Source organism: Trichomonas vaginalis, chromosome VI (genome assembly GCF_026262505.1).
Source record: "Trichomonas vaginalis G3 chromosome VI, whole genome shotgun sequence".
Taxonomy (NCBI): Eukaryota; Parabasalia; order Trichomonadida; family Trichomonadidae; genus Trichomonas; species Trichomonas vaginalis.
This window is the reverse complement of record NC_067208.1, coordinates 14,825,055-14,843,946: the sequence shown is the minus strand read 5'-3', so window position 1 is coordinate 14,843,946 and position 18,892 is coordinate 14,825,055. Positions and strand designations below refer to the sequence as shown.

Sequence of the window (18,892 nt, the reverse complement as noted above, 5' to 3'; positions counted from 1 at the left end):
TCACCTTGTTTCTCAATTGCTAAACCCAATAACTTCTTCTCATGTGCTTTTTCTTCAGCTTTATTCTTTAATTTAGGTTTAAATTTCTCATCAAAACAGAAGAAATCAAATGGTGCGAATTTGAAAATGTTTTTATCATAAAATTGTTTATCGGTAACAATTGCTTGAAATGCTTGAGTGTTAGGAAGATTTGGGTCGCCAGCGATTGCCCAATAAGATGAATCAGTATCACCTTCAATGAAATGAAAACGATTAACATTCATGCATTTATACATAAAATCATAAATGAAAACCAAATACCAGTATTTAGCATTATCTAAAGTGAAGAATGCCTCTTGTAAACATGTATCACATCTATAAAATCTATCTTTAAGCATCACTTGATATGTATCTTCACCTATTTCTCTTATGTTTTTAAACTTATATGACATACATGCAACGCGTGCCTTCTGTGCATTCATTATTTTAGTCTTTGCGTAATTTTGTGTATTCATTGCATCGTAACCATATGATCCATTAAGTGAAATCTTGCAAAATAAACTTTTTCTTTTATTTCCTTCTAATTCAGCCTTTTGTCTTTCATTCATAAATTTGTTCGCAAATTCATTAAAACAAGTGTTTTTAGTAAATGTTAAAATTGATTGAATGTCATCAATGATAAAATGAAATCTGTCTATTAGATACCAAAGATAATAAGAAGAAAATGGTTGATATTGGTTGTGTGTTGATGCTAACTGAGTTAATTTCCTCTGTTTCTGGTCAACTGGTAAATTGTTTGATTTCATGTAATTATACATAAAACTGCCAATTGTTTTTTCATCTGTGATAATATCTAAGTTTCTTATTATCGGTAAAAAGTTTATGTAATCATTAATGTATTTTCATCAATGTGACCCTTTACTTCAGCCACGAATAAAGTATTTTTCTTCTTAATTATTCCCACTGCTTTTGCTTTCTTTGTTGCTGTATCACAAATGATAACACCATTCAATCTTCCCGGCATATACATTTTATGGTCAGTATATTGAATGAAATCATGAGGATTAGATGAAAATGATGAAGGATATAATGAATTAAAATCAACACCAACGAAATGAGTCATAATTGGTGGTGTCCTCATTTGATACAGTTTTAGTTTCTGGATTATATGAAAGTTTATTAATGTGTGTGATTCCTTTAAGATTTACTCTATGTTGAACATTTGATAAACCACCAGTAATTCCATTACGGAGAATGTGATAAGCTTCAACTGAATCTAAAGTCATTGGTAAATTATTTTTTAATGCATAATTTCTTAAATTGATTCTTAAACGTTGAACATCTTCATCTTTATTTGATTTTACGACATTGCAATAACAACACATTAACTGACAATTTTCTTTGGTATGTGGTTTTTCATTATCGATTCTATCCAATGTTTTATTTGCATATGTAAACGCTTTACCACACATTTTGCATTTAGATGAAAGGATTAAATCGTGATAGTATTGAAAATCATCCATTGAAACATTATTTTTAGTATCCCTTTCTGCTTTTTCATCTTGTTTCTTATATGATTCAATTTTATATTTCCAATACTTTTTCGTTAATTCAAAACTTGATTCTATCTCTTCCTCAGGATATTTTTCATTAGGATTAAAGTCTTTATATGCTAAAGCGTAACGAATCATTGAAGCATTCGATGATAAAGAAAGATTATGAAGCGTGTCAATTTTATAAACAAATGTTTCTTCAATAATTTTATCGATTGGGTCAATCATAATTTCAACATCTTTATTGCAATAATGAATAAAATATTCTAATCTATTCTTAAAATTTTTAGCATCATTGAGATATATTTGATAATCACTATCTGATATAGTTTCTTGGGTTAATGCTGAATAAAATGAATCTTTCGTGAATGGTTCCACTTTATATAATTCTTCTTCGTAATTCTCCCATGTGATGAATTGATAAGGGAAAAAGGATTTAACACGTGATTTATTGTTTCCGAAATCTTGAGTGAATTGGTCTAATGTCCCACCCGCTATATAATTTCTGATGTCAATAAATCTCAATTCATATGGAACGTTTGTTTTCTTTACAATGATTTGCTTAAATTGTGAAGATGAACCCAGCATTGATTTTATTTTCCATTTTGTAGTGTTTAAATCACGAAGAATTAAATTTAAATCAAACTTTCCCGAATTAAAACCTATGATATTCACTTTATTGAATTCCTCATCTAGAAGTTCTTTAAATGCTTCCTTCTGTTTTTCATTTAATGTATGGGACAAAGTCCCAGCCGTTTGCGACTTCAATAATTCATTGTATTGACTTATATTTGATTCAACAACTAATGAACAGGTTGAAAATAAAAACTCAATCCAATCAGAAATAAAAGAATCACTCGAAGTTAAGCAAAAATTCCTCGTATATGTTTTATCATTTAATTTAACCGTTGATGATACCATGAATGGTTTTAAGTAAGCGTTCAAAGTTGCACACTCAGAAAGTTGTAATTCTTCTTTAGTCTCTAATGTTTCAAAGTCAAAAGTAATATAATATCTTGTCGGTTTATAATATTTCTGCAAATTGTGAGCTAATAACCACTGATATATCTTCTATTTCGTAATATGTGGTGCATATGGTTGCTGTGTCTTTTGCAACTGAACGTCTTGAATTAATCTTCCATTATTTTCTTTACATTTCTCACAATGCTTTAAAAATCTTCTTTGGTTTTTCCTTTCTGGATCATCACGGATAGAATAAACTTCTTCTTTACAATATGGACAAACTTTATAGCCGGTGAGTGCTTCAACGTCTGTTATTCTGTCAGCGTGAAGTTTTCCACATGGACTCTGTGTTAATAAAATATTTACTGTTTCAAATTCTGGATCTATCATTATTGATTCCACTAATGGAAAGTCTACCTTATTTATGTCCACGTCTTCTGGTTGAGGATCACAATAATAGAAATCAATATTAACATTTAACATTCTCGCTAATCTCTCACTTTCTGATGAAATGTCAAACCCTTCATATGCATCTATTGCTTCATTTAAATAGCTTCTACGAGTTTTAGGATTAGCACCATCAGGAATGTTATAGAAGCGTTTAAATAACCTTCTACCTTCTGCTCTAATTTGATTATCATTCATTTTAGCTGTTCCGTTTTTGTTCATTTATGTAAGAATAAAAAATTAAAAAATAAATAAAAATAAAGTTTATTTTTTAAAGCCCATAAAATGAATTAAGAACACATAAATTTTTATCATCTGCGACGTGACGAATACATTTTAATTTACTCAAGAATGCGTACCCTGATACATTAAATCTAATTCCTGTCTTATTTAATTTCACAACTTTGAAAAGGAATGTATGAATAGCTATAAAATGATGAGAAGATGTTTTATGGGTTGCTTCCATTTTTTCTGAAATAAATGAATAAATATAATGCTTATACGTTTTCATATCTTTTATATTCTTAATAACGAATGGTATAGACCTTTCCACTTCGTCTTCCTTCGGTGCTGTTCTTTCATATGAAACATTATTGGTATCTTCAATAATGAAACCACAATCACACAAAATTTTATAGGTTCCAATGGTTTCTTTTGATATTTTATCTAATAAATCAAAAACTTTATCAACACCTGTTCATTTATTTAAATAATAATTTGTGTAAATATCATGATCTTCTTTCTTAATCGTATTAGTTGCATATGTCACGTTTTTAAGAGCTTTTTTGAATTTCTCAGAATCGAGAGGGGGTGAAAGTAAGATACAGGGGTATTCTTCATTATCAATAAATTGTAACTTATGTTTACGAATAAATTTAGTACCTTCTTCTGAAAGTGTTTTGTTGTAAACAGAAATTCATCAAAAGTGACACCTCAGAAAAGCTAAAATATTGAATTTTTGGAACTTTTGATAGAGCACGTTTTTAAATATTAATTAAAGTAAATGTATATTTTGTAAAGATTCTTTTTAATAAAAAAATAAAATTTTGAAGAAGAACACAAAATCTTCTGAAAAATAATATCACATAAACTCATATTATTTTCTAATATATAACTATTTTATATAAAAATCAAATTCAATGATCTTAAAAGCGAAGGATAAACCTCAAAATTTACGAATATAATGAGTGGGAATATAATGCTTATCTATCATAAAACCATATGAAATATCAATTTTTGCTTTACGCCTAATTTTTGACGACAATTAGCAAAAAATGTTAAATGTTAACACTCAGTCCATTTGAATATGAAAAATAAAATTGACTTTGATTAAATGTTTTTATTTATCATGCAATTCTTCTTGCGACCAAAGATTTGAATAAAACTTCAAAAAATAAGATAGCTTAAAAAATAATATACGGTAGTGTTTACTAATAGATGAATAGTATATAAATTCTATTAAAATGGATTTGATCCAAAAAAATATAAAACCAAAAATAATTGTTATAATTTAAATGAAGAAGTAATTTAAAACGTTTTTATTTATGATCAAATTTATATATTTTTTTGGATCAAATCCATTTTAATAGAATTTATATACTATTGATCTATTAGTAAAACACTACCGTATATTATTTTTTAAGCTATCTTATTTTTTGAAGTTTTATCAAATCTTTGGTCGCAAGAAGAATTGCATGATAAATAAAAACATTTAATCAAAGTCAATTTTATTTTTCATATTCAAATGGACTGAGTGTTAACATTTAACATTTTTTGCTAATTGTCGTCAAAAATTAGGCGTAAAGCAAAAATTGATATTCATATGGTTTTATGATAGATAAGCATTATATTCCCACTCATTATATTCGTAAATTTTGAGGTTTATCCTTCGCTTTTAAGATCATTGAATTTGATTTTTATATAAAATAGTTATATATTAGAAAATAATATGAGTTTATGTGATATTATTTTTCAGAAGATTTCATTCTATATTCCTATGAAAAGTACTCTCAAAACTAACTTTTTCCTAATTATAATTAAATCTAGAATATTGTATTATGCTTAGTATTATTTCATTTTTCTCATTCAATTTAGAATTTACAAATGTCAAAAAATTGAGAGCTGTCACTTTTGATGAATTTCTGTTTATTACAGTTTCGTCTATTTCACCATCTAATAAATTTTGTGTTGATTCTGAGACATAATTTTTATATCTTTCTTCATGAGATTTCTGTACTTCTGATTCTGAAGCTGGGATATTCATTAAACCCTCTACTTCATTTTCATTATATTTTTCAACTTCTCCTAATTCCTTAATTTTTTCATCTATTTCATCTCTTATTTTTTTCAGTCTTTCAATTTCATTGTATTCATCATCTTTAATCCGTTCTTCATAATATTCAGGGAAAACATCAGGTTCTTTAGGTTTTTCTTCTTCAGATGTGGGATATAAGAAATTTATAACATTATCTTTATTCATTTTTCCATCATAATCTAAATCATTTAATAACTCCGCGAATTTTTTACAATTTCTTAAATAATATTTATCAACTTCATAACCCACCTCCTCTAATATATCCTTTATTTCCTCGTTTGTGAATCCTAATTTTTTAACGTTGTTAGTTTTGACGCTCATTTCATACAAAATAAAAAAATAAAATAATAAACATAACTAAGTTTTAATTTTTCGTAAGAAGTTTATTTCTAATTTCTTTTACTCGTTTATGAGGTCTTTGATTATGACTCCATTGATTCCATTCAGGATTTAAACAATGTTTAATTAATCGCGGAATATCTGACATCATCTATATATAGCTTCTTTTATAAAAGATAAAAAAAATTATTTTAAAATTAATGTTAATTTTTTAATGATTTATAAATAAATATATTTTAATGCATCGTCTATATATAGATGTAACAAAAAAAGTCACACAACCCTTCATATCCTACTACTTTTAAAGGTGACCAAACTATTTTTTGAAAGTCCGCCATAACTTTAATGGTACTATTTCAGCGTGTACAATGAATACAAAAATTCTAAGAGTGCCACATAAAATAGTACTTTAGACTTGAGTTAATGCTACCAAGCAAATGTTAAAAAGATGACTTTAGTGTTTTGATAATCAAAGATTAAAATCATTATTGTCTAAATCAATAATCATAACGACAGAAGTTAATGTTTTTTCATCAGTGCTTTAAATCCACTTTTAAAAGTATACCTCAAAAATCAAAATATCAAAAAAAAATTGGCCGATAGGTTTGGCTTTAATTTTTGTCTGCTTTTATGATTTGATATGGATGTTATAATTTTAAAAGTTGAGCCAAATTCACCAATAGATTTTTGAGATTTGCAAATACTCAATAATTTTCAGCGTGTTATCTTTTATTAAAAGAACTATTTGGTTTCAGTATCATATAAATTGATATTTACTTTCTATTTGAACCTTCATTTAGCTAATGATTTAATAATACAGATTTCATCTAGTCCTTATAAGAGAATTTTGAATTTGTTATAATAAAAAAACAAACAGATATAGCTTACACTTCTATAATAAAGATACCTTTTATAGAAATCAGTATGAAATGTGTTTTGGCTTATTGGAAGCATATCAGACATAATCGCCATAATCAAAAAATCTATATACCCAATAAGTAATAAATTTGTCGATATAGATTTTCCATAAAATTAGTTTTTAGTCTGATCTTAAAATAAATTTAATTTTTTATAAAAAAAATCACATTTAAAAGTACCTTTTTAGTAGCTCGAAATCCTGTTGGTGGATTTCGGGCGTACTTCAAAATTAGCTTTTCTTCTACATATGCAAGCTATATTTTAAATATGGAGCAAATCGGATCGGCGAAAGTAGTTTAGTTACCTTTCTACTTTTTGAAATCATTCTATCCATTTGATTACAACGCTAATTTTCGATATTTTATTTGTTTGTAAAATATCACAACATTACTTATTCAATTTTTTTTCTCTCATCTAAAAAAGATTTTATTTGAAAAAAATGGATTTTCGCCAGTTCATACTTAAAGCTGGCACATATGATCCGGCGAAATTCTCCAAATTATTCAACGCACTATCTGAATCACAGTTCCAACTTGTTCCATGGACATCAACAACTTTTTGGGACAATATCAAAAATGAAGATTTTGCAGAATTATTTATTAATGAAGCATTGAAATATTTATCAGCAGTATCAGCTCCTCCACCTCCACCTGCTAATCCGAAAGATAAATCTATACCTCCTCCACCAGATCATTCAGCTGAAATTGATTCATGTTTAATTGCTATACTTCATCTTGTCATATGCTACAACACATTCATACCAGAATCATTTTGGAAAGCACCTTACCAGCAACTTCTCGGCTCAGGAAATCTTTCAATTTCACATTCCATGTTATTACTGAATAAACTCTTGACAGCGCAAGAAGTCAACATGAAGACAATATTAGATAGCATTACAAACAAATACGACTCTTTTTTACTGTTAACAAACGTTCCTATGTTTAATTTACTCGGAGTTCTCAAATTAATACACACATCTCCATTGGCAACACGCACACTCTTACAAGCAATGAAAGTACGTCTTGAAGCACTCAATAATTTACAAGAAGCTGATTGTTTATTGCATATTTTATTTTTAATTGTTTCTGTCTTCCCAGCAATTGACCAATCGTTGCTGGATATGCTCATTGAGCCCCTAAAGTCATCCCTCATCTTCCCACACCCTGTTTCAACTCTTGGCTCCGAAATCGGCCAATTAATTCAAAGAAACGGAGAATACCCAGGATCTGCGTTCTACGACATTCTATATAGAATAGGATCAACGAACGTGGCTACTAATGGCTCCGTTCAGGTTTTATTCGATCACAATGCAAGATATTTCCCGAATTTAATGCATCAGCGGTACAACCAAAAATTATCAGTCGAAACTCAACTAATAAACTACGGCAGATACTATCTCGCAAAGAAACAGCACGTAATTGTTCCACAAGCAATGCATGTTGAAAGAATTCTTCAAATGCTCGATTTTACAAAGAAATCAGACGCTAAAATACAAAAGAAGCTTAAGTTAACAACAATCCCACCTACAGAACCCGATTTCGATACTTCAATTTTAGTTCCTCCATTTGTCAACACAATTCCAATGAAATTATCGATAGATTACGAAGTAGACACGAAACTTACAGTAGACGGACCATCGGAGTCCAAATTCTTGCTTATTCCTTGTACAGAAATCCTAAATACGACTGTATTTCAGCCTCTCATTGAATTTGCCACAAATCATGAAGAACCAGCCCTCATCAATCACCACATCGCTGTTCTGGGCGACGACAACGTCCTTTCCTCCATCATCCAAGCTCTTTACCTTTGTCTCTCAAAACACGACCAAACACTTTGTAAACGTCTATCGTTCACCATTTATTTGCTACCGGAAGACCATTCATCATTAAAATTCTCCAATAATGTTGCAGACTACATTGCAAGTAAAGACGACGCGTACATGAGATTTGTTTCAAGAGTTTACGAAAATTGTGTTTCTATGGCTCCGAAATTGAATGAAGATGTAACACCGATTATTTTCCCCTCAATTCATTGTGAAGATCCACCTGAGAACAATGTATGGTTTACACAGTCCAATCCCAGTGCTATCATGCAATTTGCATTGCAACATTACTTAACATTCGCAAGGTTTACTATTTCTTTGCATGTTTGGTCATGTTCTTTGCAATTCCAAGATGATTCAACTGTCCAAATTCCTTTTGTCGTTTCTCTTCATATAGGAAGCCAGCTGATTGGTACTGAAGTGCCTGGATTCACAGAAACAGACGAGAAACACATAAAACCAAAGAGATTCATGCTGATGACTGATATTGACACAGACTTGAGCGCTGTTGAAGTGACAACTTTCTCTTTCTGGTCAATAAACAAGGAACAAAACATAAGACCAAGTGATCAAGTACTTCTCCTCGAAACAGTGAATGAACCAGGAAAAGTTCTTATTAATGATAGAGAGGCATCGAGTTCGAAGATGAGTAGAGCTCCTGTAACTTCTGCAACTGTTTGCGCTGCTGAGAAAAATCCGTATTTCTTCAAAGTTCTAGTTGATAATAGAGTGTATAACGATGTGAAGAATGTGAAAGTGGAACCAATGAAACACTACGCACATTCTGCTAAACAAATGAAGGTTAAGATCGCAACATTCTGTCCAGTTGAATAATTTATTTTTATTTTTATTTTTTTTTATTATTTATTTTATTTGTTATAAATTTCAAATTATATATTATATTTTACTGTTTTATTTTAAGTTTGTACTTTCCGCCCATCTGACAAAATTAAATCGAGTACTCTATTCGAGTGTTATTGCATCAAATCATTTTTTTATTTTTATTTTTCAAAAAATTTTCCAGGAAACAAGGAATAATGTCACTTTTTTGTTTGAAATTGTTATTGGAATATTTCTTTTATTCTAATGGTGTAGAATAATTTTAAAAAGATATTTGAAATATTAAGTTCAAGAGTCATTGAGTAGTATGATCAAAAAGTGACATTATTTTTATTCTCGAGACAGTAAAACTGCGAGGGCGTCTAGTGAGATTGTAGAAATTGATTATAACACCAGTGATGTTGTTACAATTCCAAATTGGGTAGATAGAAATGCAGTAAAATATATTAAAGTTCATGAAGGATTCAAAAAGGTCCCTTATGGAGCGTTTGCAAACATGCCAAACCTACTTAACGTTTCACTTCCTAATAGTATAGAAGAATTCGACGATAATATCTTTAAAGAATCTCCAACAGCAATGCCGCACTTCAATATTCCACCTAATGTTATTAAAATATATGAAGGAAATCCATTTGACTTTGCATGTATCGAAAACTTTGATGTTGACTCTAGAAATTCTTTATTAAGTTCCGAAAATGGTATTTTGTACTCAAAAAACAAGAAAACATTGATTTCATTCCCCATATGCCGTGAAGTATCCTCGTTTACAGTCCCAGATTTTGTTGAAAATCTTTATTTTGGAGCATTTAATAGAGCTAGATACCTCGAAAAAATTATTTTCCCTACTTCAATTACGAGTATGGGTGAACAATTCTGTTATGGAAATGGGATAGTTTTGAAACAAATTTTTGTATATAGAAATATAAATCAGAAGAAGCCTTATATTGGGGAAAATTCTTTCGGAGAAACTTCATTCCAACAGAAGGATATAATTTATATTTATCCATCAAAAGTTCACAAACCAAAAGAAATATTATCATGCAGTTTTATAATTTGGCTTGCAAACGAGTTCACTTAAAAAATCTAAAATAATCTAATTCTAGGAACTGTATAAATATATTTTTTCCCCCAATATTACATCTTGGACTTTTATTGTAGTTTTTAAATAATCAGTATGTTAATTCTTTTTGAATATTAAGATGCATCTGCAGATTGATATCAATGTACAGATGTTAAGTATGTCAGAATGTGAAGTGAAAGTTATTATATTAACATCTAATTTCAAGCACATAAAATCATTTTTATTTTGATAAACTTGAATGTGAATAACAATAAGTGATGATGTATCAATGTATCATATTTAAATTAAGCAAAATTGATGTTTATGAATAGATTTTTAAAATCTGGAACGGAAAGATGCTTTTTTCTGGACCTGTGATAATTGAAAATAATATTAGTTATAACTCTTGAAATTTTGTATTTCGTGTCTGACTGATTAACAACATTTTTGAGCAAGTAGGCCCAGTTCTAGATTGGCATCAGGAGTTGATGACATCGATTCTACATGCAATTAATACATATCCAAGCATATCTTCAGTAATCAATGCATTTAAATATAAGTCGATTAATAAAATCGCAACATTAAAATCAGCGACTTAAAATATATTTTATGAAAACTTAGAGGAGCACATACATTGATAATATGTCATATATCTAACTGTTATGCAATCGATTACTGTCTTCTGAGGAAGTATTGAAGAAAAAATTAAATCAATCTTTTAATTGTTAATTGTCTCATTGATTCATGAAATGTAACACAATATAACACAACTGTCCTTTATGTTTTCAATAGCACTTAAGAAACTATAACTTTTATTAATAAACAAACAAAATAAAAATATTAAATTAGAAATATTGTAATTTCTCTCTGAATTAAATGTATATAATGAACAAATGCAAATTAGAAGAATTGTAGCTGATGCCCATCGTTTAAATCGAAATCATTTCTTCTTCTATTTCGTCTGAGTTCTGAAACAGTTGATTGGAGCTGTATAAGCTGCTGTAAGTTTTGGAGAGTTTCTGGTGTTGAATTTTGCTTTTGAACTTCGATTTTCTCTTTAATTTCGTTGATTTTGCTTTCCCACTCTTCATTTGAGTCTTGGAGTTCTTCCGTAACCATGCAAAGCGGGACAAAAGAAAGGAATCTATTCCTTATCTCTTCTTCGCGAGGAGCAGAAACAATATCAAAATTACTTTGCCATTCGAAAATATCACCTCTACGGTGCGGGTTTTTAAGAATCAGCGAGTGACATATTCGAAGGGCTTCTTCATACGGGACTTTAAGCTTCCACCAAGCACCATGTCTCTCTGGATCTGTTACTTTTTGAAATAACTTGACTGATGATCTCCTACCCGATAAAGCGGATGAAAATATCGTAAATCTATGGTTTCCTGTTTGTGGTTGTCCGTTGATATAAATAGTTGAATCTCTAACTAAACTAAAAATCTGTTTACATCGAACAGAATCATCTGAATATTCCGAAAACGGTGTTAAAATGTGAATGGCTTCGACTATTGCGTGCTCAACACTTTGATAAACACCGGTGAGTTGCGCCATTGTCACTTTTTTACTCCATTTCAGACGATTATTTAACGATAGAAAAGTGATATTAATGGCAATGCCAAGGCTTGCGAATTTTTCGTTCTCGCATCCAGCGGCAGGGCCAACAAAACTCACGGATTTGACGGTGGAATCTAGTGGTTTCGGCGGAGTCAACCGTGAAACAATTTTTTTTCTTTTAAATTAGAGTTTTTAACTTTTTTTACATTATTGTATAATGAAGTCGATTCTGGAGTATCTAAATGTCTGTTAATTACTTAGGCACCTATTTTATCAGATTATGAGGACAATTTTTTTTACATTTTTGTTTTAATGAGGAAAACAAGGACACCAGAGATTTCGAATATAATTTATTCATTTTGAGTATGATCATGGATATTAAAAAACACATTGATACTAATAAATTCGAAAATAAAATGTTATTTTTATATGATTGAAACTTTCTACCCTCTTGAAAACAGCAATTATCCTTTTCATATGTAAGTTTTTGATATTTTAACTATATTTTTTATATCTCCAGTTTTAGATTCGAAATTTTCATTTTTATGCTGAAGATAGATAATATATCATGTAAGAACTATAAGTATAAGTATAATTCTCAAATTCACAATTGTTTAAGCCAATTTTCAAAAAAATTTCAAGTTTTTAAATGGTATTAGAATAATATTTCATTGAAATGATATCTACACCTTATCTAGATAAAATTAGATAAAAAAAAAAAAAAAAAAAAAAAAGGTAGTGGGGCCTCCAGGCACTTCGTGCCCTCTAGCCCCTGAAGATGTTAGTATAAAATGAGTTTAGTATAAAATGAGGTTTTTTTTGGTATAGGGGGCCTTCCAGGCACTTCGTGCCTTCTAGCCCCTAAAATTTTTGTAGAGAACTCAAAATAGTATAACTGTTGTCCGGACAGGTAAGAGTCTATCGTCGCTACAGAAAAGTTACGGGCGTTCCAAGTAGACTGGACTTTGAGAGACTCTTTAGAAACTTTAGACGTTTTACATAACCATCCATGTTTTTACTTTACATCCGATAAAAGTGGTTTGGAAACCGTTATGAGATGGTTAGAGGACATACATGACTATGAGTTTTAGATATGACAAAGTCTTTACGATGAAGTCATGACAAAGTCTTTACGATGAAGTCATGACAAAACATTTACGAAGAAGTCATGACAAAGTCTTTACGATGAAGTCATGACAAAGTCTTTACGATGAAGTCATGACAAAGTCTTTACGATGAAGTCATGACAAAGTCTTTACGATGAAGTCATGACAAAGTCTTTACGAAGAAGTCATGACAAAGTCTTTACGATGAAGTCATGACAAAACATTTACGAAGAAGTCATGACTATGAGTTTTAGATAGAATATGAGAGAGGTCCTATAAACCGGAGAAAGTGTCATATAAACATCTGTCAAAAACCGCTTTTTAACTTCACTTAAAATGCCACGTAAGCTACGTAAGAATATACGTAAGAGGAAGAGAGCATTGAAACATCCAATAGTAAGACTGACACCACAACAACAGTTGCAACAACAAATGATGAATGACCCCACTATGTTGCAACAAATGTCAAGCAATCCTATGCTTTTAAACCGAGTCATTGGTGCACAGAGTGGAGGTTTAAGAGCGGCACTTTTAGCGAAAATGGCAGGCTATGGTGGAGCTGCAGACGGAACAGCCTATAACCCTCAAAGTCAAATGAATTTGAGTTCACTCAAAAATCAAATAACAGATGTCAAAAAGTCAAACATAGACATACAGAAGCAAATAAGTGAAAACGAAAAGAAACTAGAATATGACAGACACACAAAGAAACTCAATGAGTTAAACGTAGAGAAAAAGAAGAAAGAAGAACAACTGAAAGAACTAAGTACAGAGCAATATGCGAAAAAAGTGTCAGAAAAAGCAGCAGAAGTAGCAAAAATGGAACAAGATGTTTAAATTTGAAACCATACTACTACAATATAGTACTGAAGAGAGAAGATAAAACAAAAAAGCCCTGAAATATATGGAAAGCGATGAGTATAAAAAAGAAGTTGAACAAATGTAAAGGCAGAAAAACTTTTACATTGCAAAACCAAACCGTACAGTATGAAAACTTAGCACAAGAAAGTAAAATAACGACGCAGCCATGCAAAAGGCAATGAAAAGCGCAGAATATATAAAGCTAACAATGACTGGTTAGATGCCCAAGCCAACGCTAAAGCAGCCCAACTTATAGGGTCAAATAAGGACAAAAATACAAGCGGATGAAGACAGTTCAAATGAAGCTTTAATGATGCTGACTTAAGAATGCCTTCGAAGCTCTTCATAGTAAGGTGAACTAGTGAAACGACTTCTCATCTGGAAAGAAACTGAATCTGAAGGTTTCGACAAAGAGTTAGAGAAGTAGCACAAAATATGACGAAAATAACAGATGCAGCAACGAGACAGGCAGTTCAAAGTGCCTATGACGCCGTTAGAGCAACTGTTGTGGAAAGTCAAGAAAAAGAGTTACACAGACCAAAACAGACCTAGTAAATGCTTTCTTAAAAACGAAAAGTCAGGTAGGACATTACGCTGCAGATGGAACATATGTGCCAGCTGGTGGAACTTATATACCAGCTGGTGGAACTTATATACTAGCTAGTGGAACTTATATACCACCAAACCCTCCAAGAGAAGCACCTGCACCAGGACTACCTAAAACATTTACATCGTCACATGGACATAGACACAGGCATGCACCAAAACCAACACAACAACCAACACAACAACCAGCACAACAACCACCTCCACAACCAGCACAACAACAACCACAACCAACAGTTCAAAATCCAGCACAACCAACACAACAACCAACAGTTCAAAACCCTGCACAACAACAACCACAAACAGAGCAAGGACATAAAAGAAGTAGAGAACAAGGAAACCAAGAATTCTTAAAAATGCTGAAGGAAGAGTATGGTTACCCAGATACTCTTGACTTTAGTGACAGATATAAAGAAGCTATTAGAAAGTTCAAGGAAGGAAATACTGACCCGAACCTATTTAGCTTTATGGCTCAGCACCAAATCAGATATAATCTCAAACCTGGAAAATACAAGCTCGCTAAGGGATATGATTTAATAGCATATCATCCAAATGACATGGATGAATTTACTCCGAGATATTTGGTGTCAGAGCTAAATAACAATTCAACTCTCTTCATGAAACGCGTAAAAAATAGAGACGGAACGAAAGAAGAAAGGTTTATGAGTCCGGATGACTTAGATAGGGAACTTGTTGAAAACGGTCTCGGAATATATGAAATGCCAGCAGATGAGGTACAAGAAACTCCACAGGAAGAAGTTCAGATACAACCAGACATGGAAGAAATAGTTCAGCAACAACAGCTAGAAGAGCCTGAAGGAAACGAACAAGTCCCTCCTTTGGAAACTAACCTCACAGAACTAGATGAAGATTTGGAACAGCCGGAAAATCTTGACCCTCAACAAGTGTATGCGAAGAATATGGAATCTTTCCAAGAGTCTAAAAAAAATTCGGCTGACACAGTAGAAGAATATCGAAAAATTTTCACCGACATACAAAAGACTCCAACACCAGATGAAAATATTCAGCATAGAATGGAAGTACTGAAAGAAAATGTACACAAATACAACAACCCTTTTTACTTACGAGCATTTAACGTTCAATCTTTGGATGAACTCGGTGAAAATAAAAGGTTAAATTTCAAGAAAACATATAAAAATGAAACATTGTTTAAAGTTCATTCAGAACCTAGCCAAGATGGAAACAGACCTACTTTTGTTTCTGCAGACTATGGAACTACAATGAGATGGGGTCATAAAGCTAATCCGGATAGGTGGTTCATAAACTTACAACCTCAATTCCAAGAAGTTGTAGACGCAATGGAAGTGAATGGTGAACGAGATATAGCTGGTATTTTAAGCGCGGCTTTAATGCCATTGAAAGATATGAAAGATGCAGATATTTTGGACCAGTATGAAATGAACATGGCTGATGGAAATATAACACCTGACGTTCTAGAACATTTATCTCAAAGAACTACACAGAACCATAAAGATGGTATATTTGGTGAAGAGTTTAGAAAGAGAGTTAGGGACAGAGAAGGAAGAGAACCTATTGTACATGACCTTGCAAACGAAAGTTTACAAAATGTCATAAAAACTTACTTTGCAGGCGATGAATCGAGAAGGGATGAATATTTAAGAAAACTCAAATGGACAGTACCAAATGAAATGTTAGTATTGAAAAACATGTTCCTTGACAAAATAAAACCAACTACGGAAATAAATGACGCAAGACTGAAAGATTGGGTAGAAGCTTTCCCATTCACAAAAGATATTGTTGGTAACATGGAAAGAAAACCAGAATGGCTACAAAAACATATATTTGGAAACGAGCTTATTCCATATGGACAGGCACTGTTTGAAGAGCTTGAACCGCAAACTCAGGAAAGAGTCATGCAAACAATACGCGAAGACTCAAATACAAACTATGCCAAACTCTTTCTAGGATATAGGTTACCTGAGATGGGCGACCAGAGCCCAAAGGCAAAAAGGACATGGGAAATTTGCAACATACTAGATGAACATGAGGCAAAGATGCAACAACTTGAAGCAGAGGGCAAGTTACCAAAGCGACACCAAAGAAGAAGAGTTGGAGAAAGTAGTGAAGAAGTAACTTCATCTAGTGAAAGTAGTGGCAATGAAGGAAAAAGAAGAGTTAAAAACTCAGTCAGGAAGAAAGTAAAGCTTGGTCCACGTGGGTTCTATTATGACATATAAATCCAACTATTCTATATTTTTACCCATATGAAATGTACGCCGCTCAGAATATAACGCCAACAGTTTTGGATGCCATGAATGGAAATGTTTCCGAATGGTATAACGAATGCGACAATGCCATTAGAAGGTCAGAAATAGTTCCTGGAACTTACGAATATACAACTGCTGTTTCTTATGGAAACGTAGGTGAGTTTGGAGAAGGTTCTTCAACAACAGTAGATATTGCATGCGACAGGTTTCATATTATTTCTATTGACAACTCTTTCTTATACGTGGAACAAGACATTGAAATAAAACCTTCTGCCAAGTTGTCTGACAAGAAAGGTTGCAATGGAATTTTCTATGTCGGATACCAATATGCTCCAGAAGTTTTCATGGGATATAAGATATATTCTAACTCTGACTTAGTCCAAACAGTAACATGGGCAAACTATGAATGGTTCGCTTTGAGAAACTCAGTAACAACCACAAGCTAGAGAACAAACAGACCAGTACGCCACCATTGAGAAAATAAGAAGACTTGACCCTAACGTTCCAGGAGTTTATGTTAACCTTTCTGGACAAACTGCAGCAGCAGTAACCAAAGTAAAATTGAAACTTAGAGTTCCTTTGTCATCTTTCCTCATCTTCAGGTTTTTAAGATACTTGCCAAACTGGGCAGGTAAGATTTCTATCGAACTCACCCCAAGCAAAAATAACTTAGTCATTGCACCAACACAAGACCCATTCACTCTTACAGACGTAAAGGGGGCGAATCAAACGTCATTCGCCGAATTTTGCAAAGACAAAGTTGACTTAGACTTTGGTTTCTCAAACTTCAACACTGAAGTAAACTATTATTTCAATGCTGCTGGAACTGCTTGGGACCCAGTTAAGTTCACATGCGAAAAGTTTGAATGCAAGAGAATAGAAAGCAGACTTGCAGTCTATATGTTGGACCCAGATATTTCAAATGCTTTAGCTGCCAAATATATTGCAGTTCCACTTATGTTCCCTATACACCAAATATCTGTCAAAGACTTTGCAGGTGAAGTTGGAAACCAAAGTGCTGACCCAGGTGCAAGAACAGATATTGCTTTAACAACTGCAATGAAACATGCAGATACTATGTTTGTACTGTTCAGACGAACTATAAATGACTATTCTTGTTTCTAACAACCCCGGTATTAAATATCATATAAACATAGATGGCAAATATTATCCAAGAGAAGAATATTCTACAGTTGAAGATATGAGGTCATACAACTTGACATTAGATGCTATGAACTTTAACAACAACTTCACACAACAACCATTAACCCTGAAAATGCAAAATTCTATTATGCCATATGTGAAAGTATGGACTCATACAGGAGGTCAAAAAACTCAATATACAAATGGAGACCGTTCAAACTTTGGCTTGGCATTCCATTTGCTGACTCAGAAGACTTTATGGGTGGTATTTCAACTGTTGGTACAGTTCAAATACAATATACTGGTGACAGAGACGGTCCAGATGAATTGAAAGCAAAGAAGTTTACAAAACCAATAGCACTTTTCACGGAAGATGCTCTTTTGAAAATTCGTTCGATGAAACCTGCTGGGGCTCCTCAGATTGGCATAACGACAGCTTCCATCGAGCAGATTTTGGCAGCAGGTCAGTAAGTTGTTCTTGAACTGACTTCTCTCCGTCAAATATTGACAGTACGCCAGTTTTGACATAGTATTGTATTATAAACTTACCTTTAGAAATATCGGTCAGTTTTTTGTTATATTTTTGTCAACGTCAAGAACTTTCACCATTTCAGTTATACCAACTTTCTTTGCTTTATGAAAATATTTTGGTTCAGCAAAGACTGCTATTCTATAACATTTTCCATTGTTTGTGTAAAGAACTATTCTGTCAATGAACTTGTATTGTTTGTGTGTGTAAACTTTGTTCTGCTTCAATTCGAAGAGATACTCAAATACGTCCATCTTTTTATTCTAAGTAAAATGTCATTTCGAAAAATAGAAGCGTAAGTGTTTCAAAAGTTTTAATGGCGGTGGCAGATGTGAAGTTAAATTCACCAACTCAAACAAACAGTCAAAGTGTTGTTGTCAATGTCAAAGACAGAGATGTTGAAGTGGGGAAACCATACGAAGACGAAGATGGTATAACAATAGTTCCTGTAAAAGAACAACCAACATATCCTGAAGTTAGCAGAGACTTAAGTTCTGTTGCAGATATTCGAAATGACTACATGCAACTGAAAGACAAACTTAAAACTCAGGAGAAGATTTGTCAAGCTTTAGGTATAATGTTAAACTTGGTCGAACACAACCC

At 32.1% G+C, this 18,892-nt stretch overlaps 3 protein-coding genes and 2 pseudogenes across 5 annotated transcripts in view, besides 6 other annotated features; 3 read left to right on the top strand and 2 right to left on the bottom strand.

The window, feature by feature from the left end:
- Nucleotides 1-3,845: part of a mobile genetic element that runs on past the window's edge.
- TVAGG3_0866780 lies at nt 73-3,164 on the bottom strand (annotated as a pseudogene). Its single transcript has one exon. A coding segment is annotated over exon 1 (3,092 nt).
- Nucleotides 3,843-3,880: a mobile genetic element.
- Nucleotides 3,881-5,056: 1,176 nt separating this feature from the next.
- Nucleotides 5,057-5,093: a mobile genetic element.
- Nucleotides 5,094-5,150: 57 nt separating this feature from the next.
- Nucleotides 5,151-5,656: a mobile genetic element.
- Nucleotides 5,657-5,898: 242 nt separating this feature from the next.
- Nucleotides 5,899-6,821: a mobile genetic element.
- Nucleotides 6,822-6,952: 131 nt separating this feature from the next.
- Nucleotides 6,953-9,225, top strand: TVAGG3_0866720 (uncharacterized protein; the record flags this gene model as incomplete). Its single annotated transcript, XM_001300145.1, has 1 exon — nt 6,953-9,169. One exon carries the CDS (start codon nt 6,953-6,955, stop codon nt 9,167-9,169), a length of 2,217 nt encoding a protein of 738 aa, XP_001300146.1.
- A 446-nt stretch (nt 9,226-9,671) lies between these two features.
- Nucleotides 9,672-10,253, top strand: TVAGG3_0866710 (ribonuclease inhibitor domain-containing protein; the record flags this gene model as incomplete). Its single annotated transcript, XM_001300144.1, has 1 exon — nt 9,672-10,253. The coding sequence occupies one exon, from the start codon at nt 9,672-9,674 to the stop codon at nt 10,251-10,253; it is 582 nt and encodes a 193-aa protein (XP_001300145.1).
- A 774-nt stretch (nt 10,254-11,027) lies between these two features.
- Nucleotides 11,028-11,792, bottom strand: TVAGG3_0866700 (uncharacterized protein; the record flags this gene model as incomplete). The annotated part of the gene is made up of 1 exon (XM_001300143.1): nt 11,136-11,792. The coding sequence occupies one exon, from the start codon at nt 11,790-11,792 to the stop codon at nt 11,136-11,138; it is 657 nt and encodes a 218-aa protein (XP_001300144.1).
- A 3,760-nt stretch (nt 11,793-15,552) lies between these two features.
- Nucleotides 15,553-18,189: a mobile genetic element.
- Nucleotides 18,190-18,605: 416 nt separating this feature from the next.
- TVAGG3_0866680 overlaps nt 18,606-18,892 on the top strand; it is a 569-nt pseudogene continuing 282 nt past the window's right edge. The window contains exon 1 of the mRNA in view: nt 18,606-18,892. This exon is cut by the window's right edge and continues 282 nt beyond it. Within this exon, the coding sequence occupies nt 18,606-18,892 (287 nt within the window).